Source organism: Atractosteus spatula, chromosome 11, assembly GCF_055471065.1.
Source record: "Atractosteus spatula isolate fAtrSpa1 chromosome 11, fAtrSpa1.hap1, whole genome shotgun sequence".
Classification (NCBI taxonomy): domain Eukaryota; kingdom Metazoa; phylum Chordata; class Actinopteri; order Semionotiformes; family Lepisosteidae; genus Atractosteus; species Atractosteus spatula.
The window spans coordinates 11,881,356-11,904,220 of NC_142716.1; the positions used below are offsets into that span (position 1 = coordinate 11,881,356).

The 22,865-nt window shown below is 35.7% G+C and overlaps 1 protein-coding gene across 1 annotated transcript in view; it reads right to left on the reverse strand.

The window, feature by feature from the left end:
• The window catches only part of crb1 (crumbs cell polarity complex component 1), a 33,608-nt gene that overhangs the window by 4,250 nt on the left and 6,493 nt on the right, over nt 1-22,865 (reverse strand). Inside the window, exons 2-13 of the mRNA XM_088927047.1 lie at nt 19,807-20,409; nt 16,619-16,814; nt 16,088-16,227; nt 15,424-15,606; nt 12,674-13,612; nt 9,178-9,728; nt 8,393-8,558; nt 6,821-7,727; nt 5,707-5,748; nt 5,127-5,171; nt 4,136-4,264; nt 3,606-3,732 (exon numbers count right to left, since the gene is read on the reverse strand). Coding sequence (XP_088783173.1) covers nt 3,606-3,732; nt 4,136-4,264; nt 5,127-5,171; nt 5,707-5,748; nt 6,821-7,727; nt 8,393-8,558; nt 9,178-9,728; nt 12,674-13,612; nt 15,424-15,606; nt 16,088-16,227; nt 16,619-16,814; nt 19,807-20,409 — 4,028 coding nt within the window. The remainder of the gene's footprint in view (nt 1-3,605; nt 3,733-4,135; nt 4,265-5,126; nt 5,172-5,706; nt 5,749-6,820; nt 7,728-8,392; nt 8,559-9,177; nt 9,729-12,673; nt 13,613-15,423; nt 15,607-16,087; nt 16,228-16,618; nt 16,815-19,806; nt 20,410-22,865) is intronic.

Sequence of the window (22,865 nt, forward strand, 5' to 3'; positions counted from 1 at the left end):
CTGTGAGACAAAGGCAAAAGTTCACAAAGTAAATGCAGGCTCTCTCTGTAGGCTACACCATGGTCTCCTACTGTATAGATTTCTTTATATTATTCTATCTATATCTCAGCCACAGGAATCCATCTACTGTAGATTCCAGCGTAGAATCTTGTACATTCCATTCAAACTATCCTGCAACATACCCATGTTATTCATCTCTTTTTTATTGAAATAGCAGTTTGTTTTGTCAATGCATAAAGTCTTTCTCCTCTGTTTAGAGCAACTTGTTTGTAAAACAGCTGTCTTTAATGGTGACATTAAATATTTACAAAGCAATAATTTTGCTATTTCATACTGTGGCACAGAAATGGTAATGATACCTTGCAGTGAGAAAATGTGTGTCTTCAGAGAGCACTTTTCCCAGAAGCAGGAGTTTATTTCACAATTAAAGCCATTGTGTACAGATCCTGAAGCTGTGCTAATTTATTCTTCAACAGTCAGGTTCAACCTGTTTTTAAAGGCTGAATAGCCAACTCAGATGTTTGCAAAGACACTGATTGTAATCTTGATTCCTACTTTTTTTTTAAAAGTATCTCTAATACTTTAAGGAACATTAGTTAATTAACAATAAGTTAATTGAGTTAATTGTGTATTTGAATTTTTATTTTTGTTGAAAAATGTAAATGATTAAAATTGAAATTTCTGTAGAAGTGGAGAAAACATTTTCTCTTATATTTTGATTTGGGAAATCAACAATTATATTCTCTTATTAGAAAATACAAATTGCTTTTAGTTAGTCCTTTTGTTTATTGGTCTTCTGTTTACACACACACACACAAACACACACATATATATTGCATAATAAATATATACTGTATATATTTATTCCATAAAGTATTAAAGCAGTGTGAAATGGAAAGGACCAGGTTTGGACACTGTCCAGACTTCAGTCTATATTACCCATAACATGAAAAAACACAATGCATAACGTTATTTTTCATTTTATTCATTAAAATGTATAAAAACTCCAAAAGTTAATAATAGTTTTTCAGAACAATTTATAATTATTTATAGTCTTTTCCTGATACTTTATCAAGTAACGCAATAATAAATAATATTTTACTAACAACTAATTTTACTTCTTAAACAGATTCTTGATGTTGTAGAATCTGTGTTTGGCTTCAAAGAAATGCCATTGAAAACTGCATTTTGCTTATGGACTATAATTAAGAAACATGGCACAATAATATACCTACCAGCACACAATGGTAACATTATCATCTAAAGCAAAATGGATGTTGTTGCTGTGTAGACTGACTAGTGCTGATTATACATTTAATGAAGTCTGGAATATCAGCAGTGCCGAGTATAAGTTTTGAAAGACACGCAGACAGAAAAGGAAAAAAATAGGAACAAAAAGATAGGAATAATATTTATTCAATGACCAACACTGACAAGACAAGTGATGGAACAAGAACAAGTCAGGAAACAGAAAAGAAAGGAGCATTTCTGCTCCACACATATATATACAGTACAGTAATAAATGCAGAAACACATTTAATGTACTGAAGATGTTTATGAAGACAGTACAGTATATGAAAAAAGGATGTGATACCGGAGGTGTTTTCCTTATCCTTTAAAGAATGAAACACACCTGACCTTAGTAAGCCTGTTAATTGCAGGTTTAATTGGTAGGTTTACATAATGATTCATGTAATTGCCTAGCTAATGTTGATTGATTTCATATTGTCCCTTGGTTATTTATCTCTGTCTTTTCTAGACTTTTCTTAGTTTGTCGAGTTGCCAAACCTTGCTTCCACTTGGAGACAGTCTAGCCAACAATTATTTTTGCTTATTGCTCTAATTCATAGGCATGAGCTAAGCACATTCTCAGCTGTACAGTAAATCCACACTTTTAAAACACTCATTTACGAAAGCCTAATGAATATTTACAGTACAATGCAATGTTTGTGTTTTGGGGAAAAAAAAACTAAATCTTTTCCAGCAATTACCTTTATTACCGTCATATTAATCCTCAGATCATTTAATAAAACTGTAGGACAGTTTTGTCTCAAAACAAATTGGATGCATTATAATTTAAATGCTAGTGTAAGTAATATTGATTTAGAACCAAGGAATTTTCAGGAGTATTTGGAGGTTCCCTTGAGAAAGTTTACCATGATAAAATGCATAGGATTTGCATTTTTCTCATACTGACACCAGTCATCTACTTCCAATGTTTTAACGTGTTTTCCATGATTTTGTTGGTCCTTAACATTTATCGCTCCACTTTTACCATTCATACCACAATAAACTTTTCTAAGGTTCACATCTCACCATTGCTCATTACTGCCTTCCAACCCATCGATCCACAAAATTGACCATATTTGGTATGATTATTAGAACTGAAGCAGAAGTCTCTGATTGGTTTGCTGCACAACTGAAACATTTTTTTTTTAGAAACACGGCAAGTATTCACACAAAATCTTCTTTTTATCATGAAGTTCAGATAGGTCATTAATAGCCATGATAAAAATCCTAGTTAATAAATATATTGTCTATTTTTTATGATATATAATACAGGTACTTTTATATCATATAAATACATAATAAATAAAAGTATCATACTTTAAGGCACAGAAGCCTCTTTTATCATAATGTGTTATATTTCTACTACATGATACCTGAGTAAATGTTAGAGAAGCCATCCAAGTTATGACTTTAGAGTTTAAAATTTAGCTCTGCAGTTTTAAGGCCTAGTATTAGTGAGCTACACACACTAAACACAAGTTTGATTTATAGTACTGAAAATGAGGTTTAAAAAATACATGGAAAGGTATTTAAATATAGAACAACATTAACAGTATTATAAGTATTCTGTCTGCATTGTAATTCCCTGTTTTTCTAAACCCATTGATTATAATGAAGAAAGAAGTGATTATTATTCAAGAAATTGCATTAGAAATAACTAAAAAAATTCCATAAAAAATGTTTTATCTGTACTCCTTTGGAATTAAACTAGGAATGTTGGGTTATTTTATCTTTTACTGAAAAAGGAATAAATATCCTTAAAATATAAAAATAAAAGAAGTATCTTTATGACAAGACTTCGGGTAAATGCTTGTCAGTAGTATCATACTGTCTGTACATTTTCTGTGCAAAAAGTAAGGAACAGTCTTCAAAAATAAGACAACTGATTAATCTTTACACCCTGACATGAAGACACTTTTATTCACTTTAAAGTGAATTTAAAGATTCACTTTAAAATCTAGTAATGAGAAAAGATATAATTTTGACCCTTCACTCATAATAAATGTGCTCACACTTCCCCATATTCAATAAAGCTTGAATTGAATTGTATTATTGGTTGCAACCTCAAAAATATATGCATAGTATCAATAGAGCAAGATCTTTTGTTACTATATATTGTTCTAGACGTTCTAGTGGACATCACTGGACATTACTTTCCTGCAGGCACAATAGGATGAACAAAAACCTGGCCATCAGTCCTCCACTGCCCCCCACTCCACTTCTGGATCATCATCCAGTCTCAGAATGACATAAGAGAGGAGCTGGAAGAGATTCTGCCAGAGCAACATAGACACATAAAAGGAAATGTCGCTTACATCAACTTCGCAGCGCTCTCCAGCATAGCTCACATTACAGATACACTGGTAGCTGTTAAGCATGTTCCGACAGAAGCCTCCATTTAGGCAGGGGTTAGACTTGCACTCATCAACGTCTATTTCACACCTGAAACAGAAATGTAGCACTGGTATTAATACCCTTCCAACACAGTAGCTGTCAGTTCAAAATGTTTTCAATTTCATCTACAGGAACTTTCCGAAGCTGAGGACGTCTTTAAGAGTTGAGTGTTTCTAATATACAGTAAGTCTAATGACAATTAACATTAGGATCGGGAAATATAAATCACATATGAAATATCATCCTCTTATTTGAAGCATTTCTTATGTTTTAATCTTCATCACTGGGGTGTTTAATAAATATCTAAATAGTAGCCATATTTTCTGTACATACTAAAAGTCATTGAGTGCCAAGTACTGTAATTGAAGATTGCTTTGACAACATGAGGAATATGTACTGTACATTGCTCTCCAGAACATTCAGATAACAGTAGCAAAGAGAAGATTCTCACCAGTCACCAGCGAAACCTGACTGGCAGTTACATCTGATGCTTTCTCCTGCATCTGTGCAGTTTCCTCCATTGAAACAGGTATAGTTCCTTCGACTGTTTCTGCAGATTGAGACTGGTAGCATTGGATATCTAAAAATGCAAACATATTCTATTAAATTCCTAAACAAAGAGGAATATCTCTTGTTATACCAAGTGAGTTCTCAATTTTATTATCCATGAGAGCTACAGAATATCACATGATGACTCAAAAAGGTGGTAAAATGACAATGCTAATGACTCCGAACATTAAAAACATGAAGCATACAGTAGAATCAAGCTATTGTAAGGAATTGTAAGTTTGTACATTTTTACATATAAGGTAGCCCAGATCAAAATTATAGTTGTTGCAAGTAGGTTTAATCACTGAAAGAAAATACACATTTCCTAAATATTCTACTAACAGAGAAGTCTTTAACTTATTTTATGGAAGTACTATATAACTTGTGAAAAGGGGGAATCATCTGAGGGCTGTTCAGAAAAAAAAACAGACGTTTCTACATTCTGTGCCATATGTTTGTACTTAATGATGTGAAAACAAAATCATTAAAGTATTAAAAGTGTATTTCAAACTAGAAGCCAAACAGCATTTTATTTTTTGTATGAAATAAGGTATTTTGGGGGGAAATAGGTAATATAGGACACCCACAGTATATAAATTGAAAGACTAGAAGTCATAATTTGATAAAACCAAGAAGAAATAGCTACACAATGCAATCAAGAAATGCAGTGGGCAGCATCAGTGCTACAATCTCAGCAGCTAATGAACCGCATACTGTATTGTACAGTAGGTGCCATTTCTTTCAATAGAAATAGCAGGGATCAAATCCTACACCTGGACATTGTCAGAGCCTTGCGCCATCCAACTGAATTACCCAGCAAAACAGAAAGAAGGATCAATTTCTAGACTTTAATTAATATGGAGGATAAATAAAGGTTAGAAAATGGAACATACATTCTTACCACTGGAACAGAAGTTGCTTCAGGCAAAGGATACATACTGTGAGGGATAGATATAAAAAGATGTGAACCAACTACTGTGCTTAAAAGTGTGTAGACAGTACCCTGCTAGAAAAGCACTTAAACACAAGGTTTATCTTAATAATCCTGAGATCACCTGGAGTTTAAAAGAGCTGGGGTTAAAGAAATTACAAATTTGCTGTGATAATTTTATTCTCATCAAATTTCAACCGGAACATTGCATTAAGCCTTCACAGTATTTCTAGAAGGGTACTGAAACATGTTAAATTATTTTTTTGTCTTAATGGATGTTTTTCTTGAAAAAAAAAACAAAATTCCATCAAGGCAAAGATTTCAACAACAAAGGGATGAAGAGGGAAAATGGGGATGAATAGTCCACAGGGATAAACATACATAAAAATACCAAATTGTATGTCAATGACCTAAATCCAAACTGAGTTCCCAGATAAAGAAAATTTTAAATACTGTAGTCTGCCTTGAGTGTTCTTTCCATTTTGGGACCAAATTATTAAATGCTGGGAAACGTTGGTTTTGGTTTTGAAGATATAACTTACCGAGTCTCGGGCAGGTACCATGAAACCTTTTCAATTTTCACACTTAAGAAAGAAAAAAGTATGTTTTATAAAAAATGGGCACTACTTCAAAACAAACATTTTATAAACAGTTCTTATACATAAGGGATCTAAGTTATGCCTTACAGCTCTATAAGACAGATTCATAAGTTTCATTCCTTTCATAATCTGTGATGAAGCAGCGCTGGATATTACGATAAGGTACTATAGGTGATCCCAAGGCACTGCTGCCAGGCATACTGCAGATCCAAGGAAAAGAAATATTGGTTGCTAGGAAGTTATGAAGAACATTCCCAGTGGTATTAGCTATGACATGTGAAAGAGTTGTGAAACTTGTTTTAGAAAAGCAAATAAGAATAAAAATAAAGTTTTAGCTTTTCCTATTTCTAACATAAATCGAACATTTCGCTTCTGAAATGATTGCTTGGATTTTATGCTTTTGTTATTCAAATCCCATCATGTTTAGGACAGGCTCATCAAAAATGGCTACAGTGTAATCTAATTTTAATGTATGACAAAAATGAAATGGGTGAAATAGTGTAACAGGAAATTGTCCTTACAAATCCTTGTAAGATATTAAACATAACTTAGGTTTAATAACATAGTCTCATTTTTTTTTCATTTAATGGCTCAAAAGAAGATGTTGGTAGCTGCACTGTTCTTTATATTATTTCTGCCCTATACCAGAAAACAACATCTGTGCGTCTGCATACTAAAGCAGAGACTATTTTATAAACCTGAAATGATTCTGTCGTAGAACAAGGAATTTGAGAAAATGACTAAAATATCCCATAAAAAGTAAACAACATTTTGAGTTCTACGGATCACAATAACAATACTATATATTGATCAGGATGCACAAGTTGAAGTTATAAAGCTGAATGTAATGCATTCCTACTACTACGACATATATATTTCCATGAAATTGAAATTTGAAAGTTATTATTCGGTTTTTCACTTTCACTTCATTTCACAATTGTCCTGAGTACCCCAGGTTTGTTCGGTGGTGAGATAAAACAGAACTTTATGGAAAAGAATGGTTTTATTTAGTAATGTTGCATGGTGGTGAGTAAAATGACTCAGTTAACATACTTACTCACACTGTGATCCAGTTGCATTTTGAGGACATAAACAGAAATATCTGTTGATTCCGTCAAGGCAGGTGGCTCCATTACCACACTGGTGGTTTTTGCATTCATCTATCTCCAGTTCACAGTTTCTGCCAGTGTAGCCTGGATCACATGTGCATTCATAAGCCAACGTTCTATCAGTGCAATTGCCATGAATACAGGGGTTGGATGCACAGTTATCAATGTTAATTTCACACTTCAGTCCAGTCCAGCCAGGGGGGCATGTGCAATTATAGTCGTTGAAAAGATCCATACAGCTGCCTCCATTCAAGCAAGGGCTGGGTGCACAGACATTAGCTCCAGAACAGCCAAGTATAGCTGGTTTAGAAGACGTTTTAATGAACTGTTCCTGCTGATATCTTGGAAGATGAGTCTCTGTGTTTCCAAAGTATGATAATGAAATGCTACTAATTTCAATGGTACTGAGGCACCCAGCTAGATTGCCTCCCATGTTAGGACCTAAACTACCCACGAAAATGTCTGTTTCCTCCTTGAGAAAATTCAAGTTTCCAGCAGCGAAGTTTGTGGAAGATGGTTCTTCTGTATTATCCAACACCATGACCCATTCTGAGGATTCTGATTTGGGTGTTAGCATAGAAAACATCACTTTATGCCATTGTCCATCATTGATTGGCATCTTGCTCTTCATGCTTAACGTAAGAAAACTGTTTCCACTGACTAACTCAAACAGCAAGTGTGAATCTTGGATAGAGATTGTAATGAACTCTGGACCTTTTTCTGCATGGAGAATGACAGCTTCATGTTTCCTTGTTCGTAGACTGAAGGTTATGTTGGTGAGATCGCGGAAAATTTTACCATTACCTTTGTAGGACAGTGCGCTGCTGTCATCACGAAATGTCACATTGCAAATACCTGAGTACAAACACAAAAAAGATATATTACATTGGTCCATATTTCTTATACATTCTGAGGTGTACATCCAGGTATGTCTTATACCTGGGTTTCGACAAGAAAATATACTTTCTCAGTGCTAACCACATGTACAAAGAAATATTGTTATGGGGATTAGAAATAATTTTGATGATAATATCATTCTTGTCTTTTCATGAAGACCTTTCCAAGTGACTAAAGTATTTATATCATTAATCTCAATGAGGTTCATCTATTTTAATCCAAACCGATATCAAGAACATGTACACATGCTTTAATTCCCAATACCTCTTTAATAAGATCTGATTCAGTCAGCTGTACTGAATTAAACACTTCCAAGCCTAGACCTGTACATACAGTATGCACTGCAATTAAGGTTTAAATAGTACATTCTCATCTCAGTCTGTGCCCTATTTGTGATGCATAGTAAACATGATTAAATTAGAAAATCATAACACTGAAAAGGTTTTGCATTTATGCCTTGTCTATATTTTGCAAAACATCTTAGTGTCAGGTCTTAGTCAATCTGTCTCCCATACAATACATAGCCTTCCTCATTTCAGCTCATTGTTTTGCCATTATTGTGAGAAGAAAAACAATGGGGATTATTATATCTTGTACAAATGAGTTGAGTTAATGGAGCTTACATTCAAACCCTTTGAGGCGAGGCTGGCAGGCAGCTTCTGCTGGACAGGGACTGAGCTCACACCACTGGACCTGTTCACATGTCCTTCCTGCTGTACTAGGAGGACAGGTGCATGTGAAATCATCCCACATGGAGTAGCACACTCCACCATTCTGGCACGGGTTTGTCTGAGTAGGACAAAAACTCAGTGTTATGGAAGTACTCCTGCCATGAAAGCCTATTGACTGCAAAATGTGCATTCTGTAGGAAAGAATAAAAGGTCTTGATTGCTTAATAATAACAGTCTGCCCAATAATAATAATAAAAATAATATTAATAATAATAATGTATTTATATAGGGCCTTTAAGAGTGGATTATCAAATAATTTACCATTGCCTGTTGTTCATGAGAAACATCATTTGGTCACAGCAGCATAAAATTCAGATTGTGCTAAATGATACACATTTCTGTATCATGTATTACAGTGCATCATGCTTCCCATCCACTGTATTATGTTTCCTTTGTAGAGCATTTACAGCATTTGTGGAAGCGGTTATATAGCAACGTGTGTGAAACAGAACAGAGATCCAAAAATCCGATTCTTATATGTTCCACCTGCGAAAGCGATATTCCTGGCAAGTGATTTTAAAATAAATTCTAGACCCATAAAATCTAAATGCATACATTCTAAATGAAATCTAAATAAATCATCTTTTGGGAAAACGCGGTCAGCTGATTTTGTTTTAGATTCATTTGTGCTGATTAAACCAGAGAGGATTAACAATAGGGACACCTCGCTGACTTACATCGCAAACGTTGTCACCTGAACAGCCACGTGTCACATTCACAAGGCTTGTTATTCTGTAGGAACTTAGAGGAATTCCGATGGGGTAGAACTCGAGTCGCTTGGTGTTGATCCTCAAGTCCTGGATACATCCTTTGAAATAACCTCCAAAGGATGCAGGTATCCTTTTATCAGCCAAGCCACCAACATATACAAGATCTCCTAGCTGGACATTCACTGTATGGATGGAGGTGTAATTCAGCTTCTGTACAGACTGATAAAGTGCCATTTGGTTTTGTTCGATTTTAATGCTCAGTAAATGCAAGTGCCCATCACTTATGAAACGGTCTCCAGAGAGAGTCTCAAAGTCATTCACCCGGATGTTTACTTTTCCATTTTCCAACCAGATCCTGAGGTAGTGACTGGTGCTGTTTGTAAGAACAAGTAATAATCCAGTAACTCTTCGGGTACGAACAAACATTGAAATGGTGATGTTCTGCCCAGGACTGTCATCTATTGTGAAAAGAGCATAACCCGCCGAGTTATCGCTGCCAAATCTGGCTGTGACATACTCTGTAGAGAACATAAGGAAGAGTTTCATTATGTACAAAGAAAAACATTTACTGTATGAAATGATAAATCAGAGAATTTTAGCAAAACATTCATTAAAACACATATAACATGATATTATATGTTGTCAAGCTTTTTTTGAATATCAGGTAATCTACCTACAATACAAATTTGCATTGTTACTGTATGTAGAAGGGAAAGTTACTGTAGTTTACGTTAAATCAGTAGAACACTTAACACTTAAAAAGGGATTATGTCATTTTTATTCAAATTGATATTCTGCTTAACTAAAAGAGAGCTAGATGTCCGAGGCATACAATTCCAAATATTGTCCTACATATTTGAAGCTTATTTTTTAAGAAAGCATTATTGTAAATATTTTGATATTAAGTTAGATGGGCAAACAAAAGACACATATAAGATATTTAACAACATATTCTGTGCTTGTAAAGTAGAATACCAAAAATGTGAGCCTTCTAAAACTTTTTTTAGTCTTTTTCTGAAGTTTGCATTATGGGTTTTCAAATGTATGGAGACAGTAGTTTTTTTGAGTTACATTGCTTGATCAGCAATTCATTTCTTCTTCTTTTATAATCAGGAATGGATACCTTGATGACCAGGTGATAACTTTGACTTTAGATAATAGAATCATCTTTACAATTCTCTGACTTTTCCCACATCATAAAGCAGATGAGGGCTTTTAGCGTTACAAGGTCAAGAGAAGTTCTTAGTTCAATGCTGTGATAAAATATCTTATCCTTTGCTTAAATTACCCATTGCAGCTACTATGAAATGTATCTATGTAGAAAATATAAGTTATGTATTGTATATCCATGACATTTAACCACAATCATTTAATATTATGTATTTGATAGTTTAGGGTTTTTAAACAACAAAAATTACATTGACATATACAGTACTGTATGTCATGACATTGACACTTCTCCAATTATGCTGATGTAAGGGGAAAAATCTAAAGATATGGAAATTCTTTTAATACTGCCTGTGTGCTTACATTTCTCTTGTACTTAAAATCTACACAGTTAGAGACCTTAGCTGGTAACACAAATGCATTAAAAGTTATCTTCCAAGATCTTACTAAGATCTAGACTGCAACAGTCTGGGTGGGACATGTCAGACACAATCAGGAGCTACAGTATCTCTGTTGTTTGTTAGATACTCAAATGTTCAACTCGAGTTTTCCACTATGATTAAAACTTTGATGATTATTAATACATCTTACTTTGGGTGACACACAGCCAAGCTTGTCATTTTGTATTACACATTGATCTGAGTGATCTAGACTTGGACCTATAATAATACAGGTACTATATATTTTATATATGTTTTATAAACTGTATATTTTAGCAAAGCATCTTGAGTAAAGATTTCATACTGTAGCTATTGCTCAAGGTTTCACAACTCACCAAGTTATAACCCACCTAGAATGTGAACCCACAACCTTCCCATTGTAAATCTAGAGCACTAACCACTAACCTAGCTTTATTGGATTACTTAAAAGTAGGTGCTACAGTAGCTGCTTTTAGCATGTCAATAAAGGTGATTTAATACTAAATATAGACTGAAGCGTCTACATGTTATTGAAGGTATATAATGCATATGCTGTATATATAAAACCTGTATAAATATTTAGTATTAAATAGCACATGAGAAACTATTAAGATAAATTGTAATTGTAATTGAACTATACAGTATACTGTATAATTATTTTTCTTTGCCTTTAGGATTTGCAGATATTGGGTAAATGCTTTCCAAGTACTATCCTGGAGGACTAAACAACTAAATTTCACATGAAGAATATCAAATGATCAATAGCTCGGTTAAATTGAAAGAAACACGTTAACAAGCTAGCAAAGGAGTTTTTAATGAGTATTTACAAGTATTTAATGGCTTTAACATATTAAAAGGATACTTGTGACTACTTAGCAATGAATTACTGCCTTGGCTGTTAGCATAGCATGAACCATTTGAGGAGGTGTTCTTTGTAACAAAGTCAAAAACCATCATTGAATCCAACCTTTCCTCCACCTGCCAGACACAAATGATTAATCCTTTTCTTGATAGAGTTTTTTGTTTAGCAGATGTCACAGATGCCGGAAGGGATGCACCGTGGAATGGCAGGAGAGGGAAAAAGACCCTATGCATAGCGACGAGACGGGGGTTAGCCCTGGCTCAGCATTGAGGTTCAGATGTCCTGAGACCCGCCTAGCACCAGGTCGCTCCTGTCCATGGCCTGAGGGCATAGGTTTCTATACGGCATTTCCTGAACAGCTGAGCCCGGGCTAACCCCCGTCTCGCCGCTACGCATAGGGTCTTTATTGCTCTCCTGCCATTCCACGGTTCGTCCCTTCAGACATCCGTGATACCAGACATCTCACTTCTGCATAGTTGAATCCTGCTGTCACACATACAGTAACGTATCTTGTGAGGTTGGCCAGTTTTTGATTAAATCACAACAATTGTGCAATATTATAAAACAGGTTGTTAAAAATGTTACTTAAATGCTGATGGGTCAATCAGTGTCTTAGTATTACTGTAGGTATTGCTTGGGCAAAAAGGTAACAATTATAACTGCGCTAGGCTATTGATGTGGACCAATGATTGACCAATGAACCTATGAACCGCATTCTAAAAAATTAAAAAAACAAAATTGATTCTTGCCTTTAATCTTCCCTAAAAAAGCAAGTCCCTTTCTCAGACAGGTCTAATATTTAACTGCATGCAAGGAAGATAAATGCCTCAAAATGTGCCAAAATGAGCTCACTGCAAAGTTAGTGGGTGCCCTTTGCACAATCATTAAGATAAATGACAGTAATCTTGATAAAGACTTATGCAATGCAACTGTACCAATTTTAATGTTGTTGTAATGACAAAATGTTTTTACTTCTCAGGTTTATAAGCCTTTTATTTAGCTCTGATTGCCTTACCATTTGAACAATTTTGTCCTTCGTAAGGTCTGTAGCATTCACAGTGGTAGTTCTGCCAAAGGTTGATGCAACGTCCTCTGTTCTGACAAGGATTTGCCACACATCTGTCCTTGCTGCTGCATCCAGGAATGACATTCACAGCTGTTGCATTAGATATGCTACTAGGGACAACCAGCTGGGAATCTACATACACATCTTGCAGACAGCCAATGAAGTAAGGCTGGGAATGAATGGCATCAATGGTCCCTGGCTTGTTTCCTTCCTCTTTGAGGCCTCCAATAGACCTGTTCCAAAATGCAGATTCATGCTGGTTATGGAGGATTTCCAGGGTCACTTTTTGCTCACAGTCACGAATACAGGATCTGTCTGAGAGCACAATTCCAAACATTCTTCCTCCCAGAGTAGCTTCCACAGTGTGCCATTCACCATCTGTCACATTGTGAGGGAGCTCCAAAGAAGAGCTTAGTTCATTTGCCTTATGTATTATGAAATGCAAAAGGCCATTAACCAGCTCTAGTTGGATGACTATGTCCTCATTTCCCTGGTAAAATAGGAGAGCGTTTGGCAGGACGGTTTTAAAGCTTAGGGTAATGTTTATGGAGTCTTTTTGGAGATTTGTTCCAATATAAAAGTATCCATTTTTCTCAAAAGAGAAAGTTGTGGGTATCTCACACTTTGAGCCTGCATAGCCATTTGGACAAACACAGCTGTATTCATGTTGTCCATTCTTGAGGAAGGGAATGCAGGTGGCTTCATTTTGACAGTCATGGTTTTCACAGCCCATAAGAATGTCTGTACAATTCTGCCCACCATACAAAAGTCCATCCAAGCTTTGTTGTAAACAATGGCAAACATAACTCCCAACTGTATTTTCACATTTAGCTCCATTTTGACAAGGATTCATAATACATTCGTTGATGTCCTCTTGACACAAGACACCTACAAATGAAGAAAAGAAATTATGAGAAGGAATTATGGATTTCAAGCATTATGAAGTTGTACTTAGACACTTCTAATAAACGTTATATAAGAATAAAAAACCAAAGCAATTCACAACATGAACAGTACCAAATTCAAATAATGGAGTAGGATGCAGTGTTGAGTGTTACCGATTTAAATTAGTGGCTACAATGGGGTATCAAAAGCCTATTTATAGAGAAAAAAAATATTTGCAGTGGTTTAGTTGTACATTTGGCACAGCACACTTACAGTGGTAAAATATTTGCTCTGGTTTCTGGACAGACAGTACATATGTGTACATATTTAAAGCATGTTACGTAAGCACTTGAGACATTGACCTATTGTATCTGAGACGGAATTAAAACCAATTGACTGCAAAGCAGAAGATAGGATTTAGGAGATTAGCTTCTACATGCTCTTCTGCTGTAACACAAATAATGATTTTATGGGAAATAGATGAATATTGTGCATAATTGAGATTATATTGTTATGGTAGCATACTGTACATAACCAAATAATTATTTCAGACAAGTAGTCCTGCACACATTTATATTGGGTTCGTTTGTGCCCTCAGAAAATTGTTTACTTGCGAGAGAGAGAACTCTGCACGTAACAAACGTCAGAGAAATCGGTCTGAGCCTTAACTATAAAAATCCTCTGATGAAATTGAAATCCTTTCATGAAATTGGGTTCTTGAGATAACTTTCAAAAGCCTCCACCTTAAAGAAGATCAGTTTAGTTAAACCTTGCATATTTTAAACAGTAATTATTCCATCATGTGGGAGCCATTAAGAAAAATCCAAAATAAATCAAATCTGAGTTTTAAAACTAAAATGGTATTTTTCAAATCAGTTTTAAATGAAACATTTCTTCTAATAGCCTATTTTTTGATTATGTACTTTCTCTGCAATTTATCTCAGTAGGGCACATGGAAGAAGATCTAGTGCAAGAAAAAAAAATACGTTTGTACCTACCTACTGCATTAAGTTAGGAATATACTGTATACTGTATATACTGTATATAAGTCCTTTTAAACTGACACATCAAAATTAAAAAGTAACAAAATATCATCTTGAACACCAAAGTGATCATGAAAACAACACAGGGAGATCATTTAATAATGGTGACTGTCAAACACAAAATATCATACTAGAATTCAAATAAAGTAGAAATCCTCTCTCCAGACATTTTCATGGTAAAATTAAATAACTGTACCTGAAATGACAGAAAAAAAGATGGAAACCCAAGCTGTAGACACCACAATAGTTGCCATAACTTGTGATAATCGGCAAACGTCTGTTTCTTAAGGTGTATAGTGTCGAAATGAACAGAGTCTTGTAAATAGGCCTGCCATTCCCGTTGAAAGCTTCCACTGTATTACTATATTCACTTAGGTAGAATGCTGCAGCTCACTGACTAGCACTGCATTTTCTTCAAGCCAGATCAGTAGGCTTAAGATAATACACCTTAACCGTCTTAAAGAGTGACTGCTTGCCATTTTTAGGCAAGTGAAGCCAAATGAATTTTAAGAGTTTCCAGGAAATGAAAAGAAAAATTGATTTAATTGTCAGACGGATGGATATCTGAAGGTGTTCCCTTTCAAATAGTATGTATTTGTGTTAACTGTTGATAAATACACAGAAATTATAGGGACGTATTCACTAATGCTTTACAGTATATCACTTTTTTTTCTAAAATAAACTTCATTACCTTTGAATGTACATCAATACCTGAATATCAATCTATTGTTATAATGAGGGTTTTGTTTGCTTGTGTTATTTGTTGTTTACCTTTAAAACCTTGTTGGCATCGGCAGACAAATCCAGCTGCATGCTGGTAGTCAAACTGTACAGGAAGTTCTGGGATGGTGCCATACAGTTCCTTCCAGGAGAGCTCGATACACTCACCCCCAGAGAGGCAGGGGTCGCTGTCACATTCCTTTAAGTCCAGCTCACAATTGGTACCGAAGAATCCTTATAAAGACAAACGCACACAGAAATAAAACCTACTTAAAGAAACAGTACTTCAGCATTTTCAGCACTATTATTATTATTATTATTATTCTGATGTATAGACATATTGTGTACATTTTCTACCTTAGTTTTTTATTAATTTAAACAAATTGCAATAGTATATTTGACTTCGGCCCCTCAAAATAACATTTTCAAACAGCCCCACTCAATCAGCAGGTTTACAGAACCTAATTGCTCTTTATTCTGCACGTATTTTTCTAGAGCTGTTTAACTTTGGCAACACAGCAAATTCTTTTAGCAGATGGGAGGGTCTCTGCTTGTTTCATATCGTTATTGTGCCATTGAAACTTCCAGTATGTAGTTATCCCCAAAGATCCAGGAGAGTGCCTGTCACCATACAGCAAAGGTAAACCTAAGGTCTGTTTCATAGAAACCTGTTGTCCAAGGTTATAGATTAGATAATTAAGTTTAGAAAGTCTACCTGGCCAGCAAAAACACTTGTAGTTCCCATGGTCTTCCTCACATGAGGCATTGTTGAGACAAGGTTTTGACATGCAGAGTGGAACTGGGATTTCACAGTGCAGGCCCATGAAACCAGTTTTGGAACATTCACAGCTGTAACTGAATCAAGGATTTTACATTTATTTATTGATTATCACACTTTTTTTATAGAGTAGTTTTATGCTAAATAAAAAAGAACATTTTACTTTTTGTTACCATATAATATTTTTGAAAATGTATCTTACCTGTGAGAGTCTTTACACTACCGTGCATAAATAAAGCTTCAGGACCAGCTTAAACTGTGCTTACCTGTTGCTTTGTACACTAAGAGCATTATTGGTATTACTGGTAAGCATGTCAAACTTTGTATGTATTATAGGGGTTTCAGTTAACTCATTTTTATTAAAAAATGTGATGTCTATGGCTTTGTTGAAACAGAAGTTACAAAGCCAGTCTGTGTAAAACATTCTCAATTTGAATTCTGAGAGTTAGAATTAAAAAAAAAACTTACCCATTTACTTCATCTACACATTGTGCACCATTTTGACATGGCTGACTTCTACAGTCATCAATGTTGATTTCGCACAGATCTCCCTGGAAACCTGGGGTACACGTGCAGGAATAACCATTCTGGTAGTCATGGCAACGTGCACTATTAAAACACGGCTCTGATTGACATTCGTTGATTTCCTGCTCACAGCTGGTACCTGGAAAATCAAAGCACATCAGAAGTATTTGAGAGTATCAGTACCTTTATCTGTGTTCCATTACCAAAATACTCTTTGCCATCTGGAATGTAACAGAATCAAAAGTTTGCTACAAATTTTAATGTTCACGCATTAAAATGTGATACTTTCTGTAATGATGATAATTTTGTATTGCATGATCTTTTGTAAACATTTAGGACATTCATCATGCTTTATTTTTTTTGGGAAATGTGTGCTAAACAAACTCTAAAATCACATGCTTTTTACAGATTGAGTCTTTATTTCAAAGCACAGATGGTATTCATATCTATGCAGTATATGTGCATGTGCAGATCTTTCAAGAAGGGACTGATATATTTTCATATTGATAGATTTTTAAAACTGACAGAAATTCTCTATTAAGGGTTGAAATGGCTCCGCTGCATCATGAAAGATTTAAAATTATATTTAGAACTTGGCCACCTTATTCTGAATCTGAATCCCTCTGATGGTGTTTTATTTAAGAACAGCTTAGAAATCCAGACTAAAAAAATAAAATAAATGAGTAAAAATGATGACAAGTTTTAAAATAAAAAATGTGAATGTGAACCTGTGAATGCAAAAGCCTAATTGCTGTGTGGCAATATATACACACTAATTAAGACTGCAGATAAAAGCAAAATACTTTTTAGTATTTGTCAATGTCCTCTTTTACAAAACGGATGAAAGGGATAAAAATAGCAACCACAATGACACCAACTATGTGTGAAATGAAGATGAGAAGTGTGGAATTTAAGAGGAGATTCATAAAATTACGCAATTCACTACTAGTTATTCATACTAGAAACAGAGTGATCAGAATAATTAACACCATCAAAAATGTAACAAAGAAGATTTCATTTGTTTCAAATGCAAGAGATTGAAAGAGTCAAATCAAAGCAATACGTTAAGCAATAACTAAACAGATACACTGTCATAATTAAAAATTAAGGGGAAACAATTTAGAATGGAAACAAGGAGACTTTTTTTTTAAAGAGCTGACACTGCGGAACCAGTTTCTCTAACAACTTACTGTAGGTTGATACTGGAATCCCTTTATGATGTTGCTGGACTATTTTAGGGTCCTTTAAAGACTAGAAATTAAACAAGATTGAGAGACTGTAAGTTAACTTATGTAAATTGTTTGGTCTTAAACTTTTCTGTATATTGTTTTGTTATAATGTAAGTTGACAACTTTCTGTTGTTTTTCAGATAATTCAATCAAATTCAATCAAAGGTTTTAATCATCCAAACATATGTACCTATTTTTAGAGTATTTTATTCCAGTAAGTAAACACCAAAGTATAAAAAATAACATATGTTAATGTTTTTATTCTCTTTGTGATGGCTTCCCCATACTACTGAACAGATGCTTCAAGCTCATAAACTTCATGATAGACTAGAAGAATTATCTATTCAACCTTCTTTTGGCATAGATTTCCCAATAGGTCATAATCTTAATATTTTTTTCTCTACATTCATGTTTTCAAAGGTGTGCTACAGTATATTAAGACTAAAATAAGTGTGCTGTGGGAAACATAAGTGACAGAGTTGCCACTAGATGGAAGCACTCGTTTATTGTTAAAAACGGCTGGGCCATTATATTTGCAGTACCTTTTTTTCCATTATTGTCGTAATATTCCTTCTATATCAAGAGATATTGTTTATTTTTAAATAATCAAATTTTGAATTCTAAATTATAGGATTAGTTTATTACATAGGTTTCAATTTTATTCAGGGGTGTATATATGTTTAGAGCTCTACACTGTTTTAAGCATACATTAGCATACATAAACATAATGTATAATGCACAACACAGCATAAGATCTTATCTTAACTGGAAAAGAGATGAATGTCTAGATCAGAGGTCTTTAAACCTGGACCTGGGGAGCCCCAATCAAGACAGTTTTACACTGTAGTTCACCTGTTTTTAAAGATTGGTAGTACCTGAAACTACTGATGGATCACAGAAGTAATTCGTTCAAATAAGAGAACTGGTCATTTAGGGTTGAAGAATGGGTAGTTTCTGTCTGCAGACAACATCTGGCAGGATCCTACTGGGTTTTTTTGAGCAGTAAACTACAACAGCAGATGTAAGGATCTGAGAGCAACACTAGGGGATAGTCAATTATTTATGTTTGTTAAGGGAAATTAAAAAACAGGTGTTTGTAAATACTTGGTTACCATTTTTGACATTTAATTTACAAACTAACCAGAGAAAGGAGGAGGGATATGATTCTTATCATTTAGGTCTAAACTATCTTGAAATTACTTAGTTCACCTATTCAGTTTCAATGGAATTGTTCCAATTGATCTATAAATGGTTAAATGATGATCTACAAAACCTACCAGACTGGGGCTCTCCAGGATTAGGGTTTAAGATTCCAGAGATTAAGACCAAATCGAAACAATGACCATCTGCTAACTGTAAATAGCAAGCTATTGTTTGATGATACTGGATGCAAGAGGTAGAGACCTGCAATCAAATACCAGCAATTAATTACCAGTTGAAAATTTATAATTGGTAAGTGGGTTGATTTGTTTTTTTATTTGATCTGAGCCTGTTACTCACTGTTATTATAAAACAAGAGAAAGCTGACCATTAACCAGACACATCATTTTATTCTCAATCCTCAATCCATATGACAAAAGGTAGAACTCTCAAAGTGCAGCTTTACAAATAATAACATCTCTAAAATTACTTTGGACAGGACATTCTTCCCAAACTGAGTCTTGTATTTGACAAAGAACTAAAGCTGAACTCCAGGAAAGAAAACCAATGCATTGTATGGTCAAATATAAATCTTCAAATATTGGATTGGTCGATAGGAGCTGGAAACATTTTGACAAACCCCCACTGTTTTGGGTACAAATTCTACTTACAGTACGAATCTTCCCTTTGTCTCAGTTGTTGTTAAATTTAGGACAGTAGAGATAACTAAGACAACAGCAAATCAATTGTTGATATACTGACCTGTGTATCCTTGCATACAAATGCAAACATACTTCCCAATCTTATTTAAGCAGGTTGCTCCATTTTGGCAGGGCTGAGAGGCACATTCATTCACCTCAATTTCACAGTGTTTTCCTTGAAAGCCCGGCACACAATAACAAGAATATCCATTGACTCTATCCCTGCACACAGCTCTGTTCTGACAGGGACTGGAGGCACATTCGTCTACCTCTGTCTCACAATGTGTACCGATGTAGCCATCTTTGCAAATGCATCTATAACCAGCAAATACATCAGTGACAGGTCTTTGCTGGCAGTGTGTTCCACTCTCACAGAGACTGTCTGCACATTTCTGGACAGACCTTTCACATACTTCTCTGGTATCATTTGGAGTGCACTGACAAATAAGATCAATGGAATCCTCTGTGGCTTTCATGCATGTAGTATTATTTTTGCAGGTGCTCAGATGACACAACTGGTTGGCTTCATCACAATTTTTGTTCAAAGGGGTGACCAAAGCAGATGGACAGTAGCAAATATGATCTCTGAAAGTGTCTTGACACACGGCGTCATTTTGACATGGACCAGACAGACAGCTGGAAAAGGCCTCCAAAGGAAATACACCTGAAACATTAAGAAAAAAACAAATGATTACACACTTTTATGAATTGTGAGTGTTTTAGGAACATTTTCCAAATGTAAAAGGCCATATAAATACACTGACATGCATCTCTCTCACATAACAGAATAGCTAAACCTCCAGCTTCGATATATAGTGTTGCTCTCTGCTACTTCACTTCAAGGCATGTCTTAGTACTACACATGTTGCAATTGTATGTAGCAAATGTAGCGAATGTACTTTAAGAAATAATTTAATAGGTTTTGATATTATTTGGTAGATTCACTTTCCCAATCACTCAATTATACTGACAATCTGAAACTGGTGGAGCAGCACTGCAATACCTTCAATCAATTTGACTTCATGACTTTTATCCAATCACTACTTTATTCACTTAATTCACCCAACATTACTTAATTGACCCTGATGATTGCAATTCTAGTTTTCCATTAATACATTTGTGTTTTGCTAAGTCGTGGGAGCTCTGCTAATGAATTTCTTTTAACTGTGGTGTTTTGCAGATTCTTACAAGTTGACGCAACAGGCTGATCTTAACTGTTTTCTTTAATCAAAATTTCAGCTCAGCTATCAAACAATAATTCCACAGCCAATACTGTTGCTGGTTTACTCACTGGTAAAAGCAAAAAATTTCTGGCAAATATAAAGATGGCATCAAGTCATATCTATATAATTTTCATTTGGCAGTCTATTTGAAGGCATGTAGTGTTAGAATGAGCGTTTCAATATTGTAGCACCACGCAGGGCGCTTTAGCATGCGCATGCAAGGCTGGCTGAGAACAGTGCCTCAAGGCGGGACTACGGGACTGTATATAGTAGGGTGGAGGCTGGCAGACAGTCCCCTTCCCTTTGTGTGTCAGTGAAGGTGCAGCGCTGTAACCCCTGTCCTTGTGTGTGTACCTTTCCCTGCTCAAGTTTAAGTTCAAGTTAATAAATGTGTTCAACCCTATTCTCTGAGTCCCATGCCTGTTCCATTCCGTACTGAAACCCGAATTTGTTACATTGGTGTCAGCAGCGGGATGGAGTGGAGTGGTCAGAGGCACAGAGCGGCGCGGGTAGAGAGGCCTAGCTGAGATGATGGGGCCTGGCGCGGACGGAGAGCCTGCCCAGACGGAGGTCCTTGGCCCATAAGGAGAGGCTAGCAGGATGAACGCTACGGCCACCATTGCGGGTTGTTCGAGCCGGCTTACCAGCGCGGTGACGTCACCGCTCTTCCCTGTGAATAGCAGGGACCGCAGCTGTTGGGCTGACGGGAGATTTCCCTTTGGCTCAAGTGACTGGGTCCCTGTTGAGTGATGCCGGAGGTCTGGGTTAGAGTCCTTGACGGTGGGGGGCTGACCTGAGGTGGCAGAAGCGAGGGCGCGTACCCACGTGGACCCTGGGGCATTACATTGGTGTCAGAGTGGGGTGGGATAGCCCTTCGCCGAGGACGGTGAATTAAGCAGGGAAAGTATAACGCATACAGCCACCATTGCAGGTTGTTCGAGCTGGCTTACCAGCGCGGTGACATCACCGCCCTTCCCTGTGAATAGCAGGGACTGCAGCTGTTGGGCTGAAGGGAGATTTCCCTTTGGCTCAAGTGGCTGGGTCCCTGTTGAGTGATGCCAGAGGCCTGGGTTTGAGTCCCCGACGGTGGGGGGCCGACCTGAGGCGGCAGAGGTGAGGGCGCATACCCATGTGAACCCCGGAGTGCTACAATATATTAAAATTGGGGGTAGTTGCATATTTGTTTTTGTTATTTCTTGTACTACAGACACTAATTAACCAATCAAAATGTACTACTGTAAATTTGTAAATCAGCAATACTACTAGCAGTGAGACCACTTATGTGATTAGCACATACATCTTATTAAAGGTGCAGAGTGCAGTGCAGTGCAGAGGAAAACCATTGTAGACATTTCTATATTTAAGACTTATATATTGTATATACTATATTATATAACACTTAAGTGTTATGAAACAAATCACAAACACTTTGTTACCAAAACATCACCAAAAACAAGAATTTATACAGTTATCTAATGTATCATATTCACATTGTAAATAATTGTTCATAATGAAATACATTTATATGCCAGTTGCACAGTTATACAGACGTGATAGATGACACAGAATATAATGTATGTAATGTCATTATATTTATATCTAATATATGATCTTTTTTAATTCCCACAGTTTTTCAGTAAAGAGCACACTAGCAAACCTTAGTGTTTTGCAAAGCATCATGTTGTGTTGGCATGGAAACCATTTGCATGGTTCCTTTTCTGAATTTGTCCTATTGCCATAGCAACCATCAGTAGCCAGAAGTCAGTAATTTAAAGCATTCTGTGTTTTTTTTTCTTCCTATTCAGACAAACTAGCACTTCCTTCATCAGGATGATGAATGCAGAAACACTACCTACTGTTGTATGATACAAATGATTGTATATTTCTTTGCTAATCA